Source organism: Centroberyx affinis, unplaced genomic scaffold (genome assembly GCF_046629955.1).
Source record: "Centroberyx affinis isolate AG114_WGS23_722 - 3 ecotype Tasmania unplaced genomic scaffold, CSIRO-AGI_Caff_v1 ptg003590l_1, whole genome shotgun sequence".
Lineage (NCBI taxonomy): Eukaryota > Metazoa > Chordata > Actinopteri > Beryciformes > Berycidae > Centroberyx > Centroberyx affinis.
The window spans coordinates 134,587-145,138 of NW_027281515.1; the positions used below are offsets into that span (position 1 = coordinate 134,587).

Sequence of the window (10,552 nt, forward strand, 5' to 3'; positions counted from 1 at the left end):
GACAGCCCACAGAGAATGGGCATGATCTTGCTGCAGTCAGTAGATGCAGGTGGAGAGAGCAATAGTGATTGTAATAACGATAATAACAGCAAGAGAGTTTTTCCAGTTGAGAAAAAGCATTGCATCCATTAGTCTTGTGGCTGCATTGCATTCTGGTCTATTGAGGCTACTGTCAGTGGAGAAATTGGTCTCTCTACCTCTTCTACAATGGATTTCTCCCTGTATGATTGTTGAACTTTGGTGCAAAATAGCAGTGTAGAAAGAAGTCTAGAAGATTTCTGCTATTAAACTTGCTGCGGTGCTGGAAATATCACGATGTGATGTCACGTCATCTGTGTTTGACAACAAAATGGACCTAGAGATGTGAAGTACATCATAGCTGTTTTTTTTTTAAACTTTTTTTTAGACGAATGATGCTTGGTTTGGCCAGAAAAATAACAGGTTTTTCACAGGTGAAATTGAAATGAATTGAAAATTTCTGACAAATGTCTGAAAACGTGGAAACCATATGAAGACCAACATGTGTCCATTCACGTGTAATTTCACATGTGACTGTCACTGAATGGAAAGTAAATGGAGGCAGTTGTATCAGCTGCCAGGCTCTCATAGTGCGTCATCTGGGCTGAGACTTGAAGATGCAGAAGCTCCAGCTTGTGCCCTGCAGCACAACATCTAGACTTCAGCTCAGCTGGGTCAGACCATCAGAGGCTTTTGTCATCACAGACTGATATTAGAATAGACAGTGCTGTGCTCAGCCCTTGTTGGCTGACGGCTCTACAGAGGTGCATGAACAGCGAGCTCGGTTTTAAAGTTTAAAACTTTGTTCCAAGTGCAAGCCTAATTTTTTGACATTGAGAAATGGGTCCAAAGAGAAAACAGAGAGAAAAAGCATCGCAGTCTGGGTGCAACAATCTCCACAGAGAGATGGTGTCACTTTGATGTCATTATCTCAGGCTTTTCTGCTTTTATGAATATAATCCCTTTTTAAAAAGGGCATTTTTTAGAAGTTGCATAATAAGTTCACACAAGTGATTACGGCTTACAAAAAGGGAACGGTTCATTTATTTTTTTATTTTATTTTTTTTTAACGCTGGAATAAATGTTGTGGACAAGCTGATCAGATTGCAGCATTGAATGAGCATTACAGGGTAGCCTGACAAGCACTGTGTGTGTGTGTGTGTGTGTGTGTGTGTGTGGGTGGATGGGTGTGAGTGAAGCGCATAGGCGTTGTCTTTCATGGAGGAAAACAGGATATGTAACCCAAGGAGGGAAAAAACACACGCACAAACACACACACACATTATCACACACACACACACACACACACATACACACAGTAAGCACTAGGAGCTAGAGCTAATGAGCCTCTGGTGATTGTGGAAGAACCTAAGCCAGCTAAATGTGTGGGTCAGGAAAGCAGATCAGAGAACCAAATAGCAGAATAACATCACCAACAGGCACTAATGGTTTCATTACGTGACACTCAAACAGAGTGTGTTTGTGTGTGTGTGTGTGTGTGTGTGTGTGTGTGTGTGTACATCCACTCTAATTACAGGGAGTGCATGTTAGTGTCCATGTCTGTACAAATGTGTAGGGTCATCCCACTTCAATTTGCGCAAGTCTGTTTGTGTTCATGTTATACGTGTTTGTCTTTGTATCTCAGTGTGCAAAACTGCAGCTTTGATTGCCTGTTTAACTGTCCTTGACTTATCCTGCTGCGCTAATTAAAACCCATGATAATGACTCTGTAATTTCACACCAAAAGATGTAAAAAATACCCATGAAACAACCAACTAGCTGAAAGCTCCTTACACTGGACTGACTGTACCTGGGGAAGCCTCTAATATTAATCCAGTAGTCTGGATATGATTAAAATGGGCCCTGAAATCATTTTGGGGAAATGAGTATGCATATCTGAGCTTATTGCTCCGTAGATCAACTCAATGAAGAATCCCCACTTTTTACTGCATGTTTGCTGAGCTGCTGCTGCACTTTTGCTCTATGCCAAAGAGGAATTGTTTGGAAAAATCAAGTTTGCTCTCTTTTAAGCCAACAGAAATGACAAGGAAAGGTCTGATGCATTGAATTGTGTGTTACAATATACTAATCTGGCTCTACTGCACAACATGCAAGAAAAAATTGTGTGCATGACTACTGGATGCATGCAGGAAGAATGCATTAAGGGGGACTTCTTGAATTGCCATCCCTATATTAGACTGAAAGTATTCCATTTATGAAGGCATAGTTATCCACATAAGATCCATTTAAAACCACAACAGGTCCTTCCAGCACCAAATCTCCCCCTGACTGCTACCTAAAATTCAAAGGGACACACACTAAAAACTGGGAAAAAAAAAAAAATTTGAGATAAGCCTGCACAATAGCCAGCTGAATCAGATTTGCCTTACCAGAGCCGCTGTTTGAACAAGGCTTCACAGAGACTGCTGTGGTGTCTTTCTGTGTCCTGCTGTGTCCTCTAGCTCTCCCTCACCTCCCTTGCCAACACATGGCTGCGGAGATAGAGTTTCAATCTGCACCGGTGTTGTGATAAGAAATGTGTAAGCTCTCAAAGCCCTCAAAAAGAATTCTCTCATCCCTATTATTCCTTTCCCAAGGGCTTATCTTGTTTACTTGGCGACTACCTAAGAAGAACCGCAACAGCGTCAGTAACTGGACAGTGACCGACAACCAGACAACCCATTTTCTCTTTACCCAGAGACACGTGCACGTTTCCCGTCATCTCTCCACACTTCCAAGTTGGCTCTTTATCGTTTCTGATCACGTATCCATCACTTGACCAAGCTGACCTCAAATCCAGCATTTTATCATATCACAGACAGCATTACAGTCCCCCTGCTTGTAGGAGAATGAAAAAGACTTTTGCCTTGCATAATTCATTCTAAAGCAGGGCCCAGAGCTAAAGGGGTCCAGAAACAAGGTCAGCACAGGATGTGAAAGGAAAGCAAGCACTAGCAGAGATGCGGAAAGTGCCAAAAGGAAGTTCTGAAGTATAAAGAAAGTGTAAACATGTATCATTTAGGGGCTTGGCAGCTCTGTGGAGCTGTTTTTCTTCTTTCAGTCAGGCGGTTTGCAGGCCAGCTGACAAGCAAATGGCTGTTTGACGCAAGGCGAGGGCAGTGTGGCACTTAATCACAGAATGAAGCAGATATTAAGAGGGAGATAAGCGCATCAGGAAAGTGGGAATATGACACTTTTAATGAGTCTCGCTAAAGCAGCAATTAAAAAGCGACTTCTCTGAGGCATGAAGAGGGCTGCAGAGGAAGCTGTTCTAGTGGCACAGTGGGAGATTGCATTTCGTATACACAATGTTTCATGCCTCTGCAAACATGCACCGCCGAGCCGCAGGAAAGAGCTGCACACTTCAGGGTTAGCTGAGGTAAGAGCAGATGCATGAGCAAAGGGAAAGAAGTGGGAGAGGGAAAAGAATAGGAGAATAGGAGAATAGGAGGGAGGCTAATGAGAGACTATCATTGACAGGGGACAGCCCTAGACTGCTACACACACACACACAAACACACACACACACCCTGTGTTCACTTCAGTGCACCCTGACAGTAACAGTATGTGTGACAACAAAGAGGAGAGGAGAGAGCCACAGGTTGGCACAGCAACACATTCACTGCCTCCCTAAGTACGACATTATTTTCTTGTAAACAGGCTGCGACAGGCCCCAAAGTGACACACACACACACACACACACACACACACTCTCGAACACACACATGCTCTATCCCTAGCTCTGTCTTACACACACACACACACACACACACACACACACACACACACACACAACTAATCTACGCTTCCTCTGATTAGTCTAAAAACAAACACAGCGGTCACACACTTGTTGCCAAGCAACAGCAATGCTCGCTTGATCAGTTGACTCTGAAATGCAGAAGAAGTCAAGAGACAGACAGGAAAACAGCTAGGGGGCAGCTGGGAAACGGGATAGGAGGGCGAGGGAATGAGGAGGACTGTGGGAGGGGAGGGGAGGAGAGGAGAGGAGAGGAGAAGGGAGGAGAGGGGAGGAGAGGGGAGGAGAGGAGAGGGGAGGAGAGGAGAGGAAATGAGAGACTCAAAGCAGCTGAGTGGAAAGGCTTTAGGGCTGCAAGGCTGGCCAGCAAACGTCAACCAGACCACCGTCTAAAAAGACACACACACACACACACACACACACACACACACACACACACACACACACACACACACACACACTGGGTTGTAGTTAGGCATCAGAAGGCATCAGTGGAGAATGTGTGGATGTTGGCTGAGAGCACATGTCACAGCACATGCTGAATGCACACACTGAGGTGCCTTTCTGTTAGATGTTAGAAAAACACATTCATGTACAGACAAATACAAACTTCTTGTATTCTACTGCTATCACAATGAATATTTATCTTATTTTCAATTACACTGAACACAAGCCTATGGAACTTTTTTTAAAGATGCTACATAGCATTTTAACATCCATAAATCATCACCACATTATTTTGAGATATTAGTATATTTACCATAATCAAATGAGACCATCAACAAGAAGATTGTCAGCTTCTGCCGGCCTCTACACTACATTTTACATTGTGTGCCACCAGGTCGGATTTGGAGGGAAATCTGCTGGATTCCTTTACGGCACAAAACAGTTAGAGGGCGCTGTTTTTCCACTAAATGGTGCTAAAGCTCTCAGAGTTTCTGTCTTCACTCGTTTCACCGATGGCAAATGGAAAAAACACTTCCAACATCTTTATCCTCTTCAGTAAAAGAAACATTTGGCCAAAGAAGCAACATCCTCTCCATGCCAGGAATCAACACGGTTTATGGAAAATGTGGTCCTGATTTTGAGAAACACAACAATATCACTAATGTGAGATAAAGGCTACCAATCATCTCTTTGTTTTTTTTGCAGGACTTATACCCAGGTACGACAATTCGTTTTGACAATGTGACACAATATTGACCACTGGGACCAAAAATTATGTCACCAACAAGAACAATTCAGAAACTTAGAACTTGTTTAAGCCCTGCAGTTTACAGCACATAACTCACAATGACATAAGCTTGACTCTGACTCATGACCTGCGTCAAATGTCACACCAACCCATCACCCATCCTGTCACTCTCCACAGTATACCCTCCAATAGAGGAAAACACTCTAAATCCCCCTTATAGTGCATAGCGAGTGAAATCAATTCATAAACATCTGCTGTCTTCTGTGACCCAGGCTGAAGGCTTCATTTACATGTGGCCTGTTCTGTGCCAACACACATACAAACATACTGTAGCAATACATGTACATCTTTCTCTCTCTCATACACACACACACACACATATTGTGGTTACTAATGCTCTTACTCTATCTACATAATGTTTTTTTCCTTCCCTATGATGAACTGGAAATACGCATATTTAGATAATACTTTAACCAAAATTCAATGACTTTACCCACAAACACTCTCTTAAAGTCTCTTAAAGTTTAAAAAACAAATGTGTATGTCGACGCAGCCTAAATGTCTTGAAATTTACAGAAAGCTATAAACAGCCTTTAACCTTCGTCATCTTTCACAAGTTATTTATGTAAGGTGGTGCTCCACTTTTTTTCTTTTGTCAAAGAGCAGATTACCCGTGTCACCAAGATAATCCCAGGCCGATGGCACACCAAGTCACACATGACTAACCCTCTGCCTTCATGCAAACACACACACAGACACACACACACACACACACATACACACTAATACCGACAGAGGATCAGCTTGACAGAGGATCTAAACACTGTAAAAACTCATTTGGTGTCTGTCCCTCACCATTTTGCACCAACATTCAACATTCAGAACAGGGAGAAATTCATTGTAGAAGAGGCAGAGATACTAATTTCTCCACCGACAGTAGCCACAATAGACCAGAATGCAATGCAGTCATCCAACAACCAATGAGGTTTGACCCTATTGAGAACTATTTCAGTCAACTTGCAATTTCAAGGCAGCAAGGAAACTTAGGTTTATAAGTTGAAAGTGCCTTAATATTTTTTTTTACAGTGAAGCACCCGGGGTCAAAGGTCACTCTCTTGCACAGTAAGCTCTAACCAATCACTTTCATTCGCTCTGCACCATCAGACCCAGCCTTGTTTAAATGCTGTATCCCTTAAGGACGGATACAACTACAGGAGTTTTAGTAGATTCAGCCGCAGGCAAGCTTTCTCAGACTAGATAATAGTTTCTTAGAAGTATTCTCAGAGTGCCCCAACCTTGGAAATTTGGCTAGGATAGTAACTTTCCACAAAATATTGTATGGAGGAGGGTAGTGTGTATCCACGCACATTTAGGCTGCGAATTGTCAAACTCAGTATCCAATTAAAGCAAGTTTCTATCCTATCTACAGCAGCAGCCATTGTTGGCCAATACTGTCAACCATCAGACAGCAATCAGAGCCACACATGCGGATACACACACACACACACCCACACACACACACACACACACACACAAACACAGCAACACAGAAACAGTCATTTGTCAGATAGATGTCAGAAGGCATCAACATGGAGATGTCGGCTGCTTAGAAAAACATATCACAGCACAGACTGAGCGGAGTGACAGCACACACAAGGTCACTACTGTCATAGTTGAATTTAATAATAGTTGAAATTAATAAACACTTCACTGTTGCTCCACCTTCGAGAAGAATAGTTCAGAACATCCTGCAGTAGGCCACTAATGCGGAACAGTAATAATATTGCACAGCCACCCAGTTGTGATGGAAAATTGGTTGACATAAGACCGAAGATTAACAGGTCAAAGAGTGAGTATAATCTCAGATAGATTAACACTGGGGGCCTGTAATGTCTCAGTTTAATGAATTCCATAGGATTTACTGGTGGTGGTGATTATTATCAGCCACAGTACCAAATCTCCTCTTCCTCCCTTTATGACTGAAGACGGTGTGTGGGTTGAATACAAGCAATAATTATAAATATATGACAAATTGTCATTCCTAGGTGATTTGTTTTGCCTGTGCAGTTATTGAGGGGAAATGCATTTTGGTGTATCTTTCCTGCTGCCCTCATAAAACACGAGGAGTGGAGCTGTTTATGTTAAGCTGTTCTCTAATGAGGGCTTCTGTACTGAAATATGACACAGTGCGACAGTGTCCCACTTAGTGTTTTGACTGCAGGGCACAGATAGCAAAACTCTGTCACTCGTTTCCGGACTGCAATCATGTTCCATCTTGATGCTCATTACAGCAGACTCTGCAGACTGCACAACAATATCTTCACAAACAACACTGTGTTCTTATTCCAAAATATAAATATTGGATTTTTTTGGACTTGAAACCCCGAACATGAAGCATTAGAAAAGTTTTGCTCAACAATAGTTGGGGTTTTATAAGACAGAATTCTCATTTTTAATTGTTGTTTTCAACCCAGGTCGATTTTTGTGGCAATGCATGTAATTTGCAGCAGCTCTAACATTAACGGTGTTGGTATTATGTTAAAGGAAATTTATTCATTTTTGAAATTCCTGTCTGCACACCTCTATTGTCAGGCCGTAATTTGGTGTAATATCCCTTTAATCCAACACCATGTGCTGCTTGATATTTGCTCAACAAATATCTAGGAGGACCATAAGTGCAGGAGGAATCAAAGAGAGTTGCAAAACACTCGACAACGGCTGTAATGGAATGTCTGTGTGGGTTTGTTTTCCCTCTGCAAGAAATATGTGAAATGAAAATGCACATCACAGGAACATTCCCTGACTCTGTCTCTATTACCTAGAAAGGTCATATTGATTCCATGGTTTATCAAGTCTGCACTCCACGGCATGCAGCCTCGGATGTAAACACAGGAAACTGCAGGGAAGAAGCACTTCAACCCCTCTCTCTCTCTCTCTCTCTCTCTCTCTCTCGTTGTTTTCTGTCCCTCTGTCTCATGTCAATGTAATATTTTACATTTTTGTACCGGTTTTTTGGCTGCAGATATGCGTAATCTTGTTTTTTCCTTCGTTAACATTTGATCCGTGCTTTCTCTTCTCTTTTTTTCTCCCACCCTTTTTATATTTCTTTCTCTCTCACACGCCTCTCCCTTCCTCTGCACAAACGCACACAACCTAAAACAGCAAGTGTTAAGTCCACCATGTTTATTCAGCAGAGGTAGGCTGCGTGACGACTGGCTCCTCCACAAGGGCTGTGTTTGACATTTTCCCAATGCACAGGGGCATGTATACACACACACACACACACACAGATACACACACACATACGACCCACCACGGCCATTTACATAATCGGCATCTCGGGACTTCTTCAGTGTAATGTTTACTGAACCTAAGCCAAAGTTGAGCACCAGCTTCATGAGTTGTGTGAGCGACAAAGTGCAGTTTTAAAGACCCTCTTTAATCACAAGTGAGCAGCCTCTACTCGGAGGACACTTCAGCAGCGCTCCACTGAGTGAAAAGCTTGGAGGGACTTCTCCCAAACTGAGCAGCTAATCAGTTAACTTCCCCCACTTCAAAGCAATGAGCTTGTTGCTGTTGCTGTTGTTTCAAAGTCTTATAAAAATGTCAAAACGACTGTATGCTCCACTTCAAGAGGCCTGCATTGAGCGAATATGGATTTTTTTGGCACTAATTTGACAGGGTGAGCGCAGACTCCCAGACTGATAGCATTTGGCTTCAGACGTTATGTACAAATTTAGAATATCAGAGTGGAAGACGCATTGTGTTTTTTAAGTGGATGTGCTCTCCCAGCACCGCAATCCAGTAAACCTGTCGAGGATGTTTGTTTTGACTTACATCTAAAGAGGTTTGCAATGATATTTCTGTCCGTTCAATCTCTAAGTGGAAGAATGTCATACAGGAACACACATCTTAGACTAGTGGTGGTCAAACTGGGGGTCGGGACCACCCAGGGGCTGTGAGATCATTTTGGGAGGTCGCGAGATGATTTATGGGATAGGAAAATTACCATACAAAATTATTATCTTATGTAATTATTCAGATTTTTCTCATATTTTTTGCTTCTTCTTGTGTAACACTTAATAGTTTTCAGCCTCTGGGCCTCCTCTGATAATCAAATGAAACGACCTTAAAAGGGAAAATCATTCTTTGTTTGAACTGTTCTCCGCTCTGCATATGCAGCCTGTGTAGGCATTGGTTTTCCAGTAAGTAAAAGCAATGGGAGTTCATTTCAGTTGAATTAAAAAAAAACAAACACAGTCCTAGAAAATCCAGGAATCTAGCCTCTCCGGCACCAAAAGTCTACCCAGGAAAATCACAGCCATTTCACTCTCTTACCTTTCTCCAGAGCGGTGACGCCCATGGACGGCTGCCCCAGGCCGGCCCTCGTCTCCCACTTGCCCTCGTCCGGGTGGTACGCCTCCACGGAGGCCAGCGGGCTCTGCTGGTGATCCATGCCCCCCAGCACCATCAGCTGGCCGCCCAGCGCCACGGCCGAGGCCCCCGCCCGCGCCGTGGGCAGCGGGGGCAGCTGGCTCCACGTCTGGCTCTCCACGTCCAGGACCTCGGCGCTGTCCAGGGGCACGCCGGTCTCGCTGCAGCCGCCCAGCACGTACAGCAGGCCGTCGTGGCGGACGGGGGTGCAGTAGACCCGGCGCTGCGTCATGGGCGGGAACTGCTCCCAGTACAGGGACTTGACAGGACTCACCGCCATCTCCCGCACGGGCATGTCTCCAGGGCCGAGAGGAGGGGACGCACCATTACACCGCGCCGGGGGGGAGGAGGAGGAGGAGGGGGAGGAGGAGGAGGGAGAGATGGAGGAGGAGGAGGAGGCGGCGGGGGACGCGGGGGGGAAGGGGGGGGGGACGCGGGAAGGCGGAAGCCCCGACAAAATTGAGCGAGTGCGGCGGGGGGGGGGGGGGACAGGGAAACAAGCGGAGGCACAAGCTTGTTTCTGTCTGTTTGAGTGACCGCCTGAACCCCTGTGTCCACTCCAGAGAGAGAGAGAGATAGAGGGAGGGGAGGAAGAGAGGGGGTGTAGGGCGGTAGAAAGAAGAGTATACGGGGGGGAAAAAGGCTAGTAGCGGGTGAGAGGAAGCATGAGCGAGAGAACAGGCAAGAAAGAAGTGACAGAAAAGGACAGAGAAGAGGGAGACAGTGTCTAACTCACTCCTCAGCCAGATGTCACGACTCTCTCTCTCTCTCTCTCTCCCTCTATTCGAATGTTTTATTCATCCGACTGTTGGTGTTTCCGAGCAGCCAAGCCATCTGCCCTTCATTTCCATCTATTCCCCTCCTTCCGGCCCTCTTCCCCTCCTTCGCTCTGATCCCGCCGGGAGGTTATTTTTTTTTTGGTTAACTTTTTGGCTTCCGAATATCCCTGGGAAGGAGACACTCCAAAAAGGGCGTCCCGGGGCTTAAGACTTAATCCCACGAAAAAACCTCAATGTCAAGAGTGGCAGAATTAAAAAAAAAAAAAGGAGACAGAGAATGACTGGAGAGATGGCACTGGATCAAAGACCAAGAAGGAGGAGAGTAACGAGCGCTGACCTTCAAGAGTTCCCCGATAATCCAAGGAAAAA

General features: G+C 44.6%; 1 protein-coding gene across 1 annotated transcript in view; it reads right to left on the reverse strand.

The window, feature by feature from the left end:
• The window catches only part of klhdc8b (kelch domain containing 8B), a 96,117-nt gene extending 86,418 nt beyond the window's left edge, over positions 1 to 9,699 (reverse strand). The window contains exon 1 of the mRNA XM_071540272.1: positions 9,309 to 9,699. Within this exon, the coding sequence (XP_071396373.1) occupies positions 9,309 to 9,699 (391 nt within the window). The remainder of the gene's footprint in view (positions 1 to 9,308) is intronic.
• Between the last annotated feature and the right edge of the window lie 853 nt (positions 9,700 to 10,552).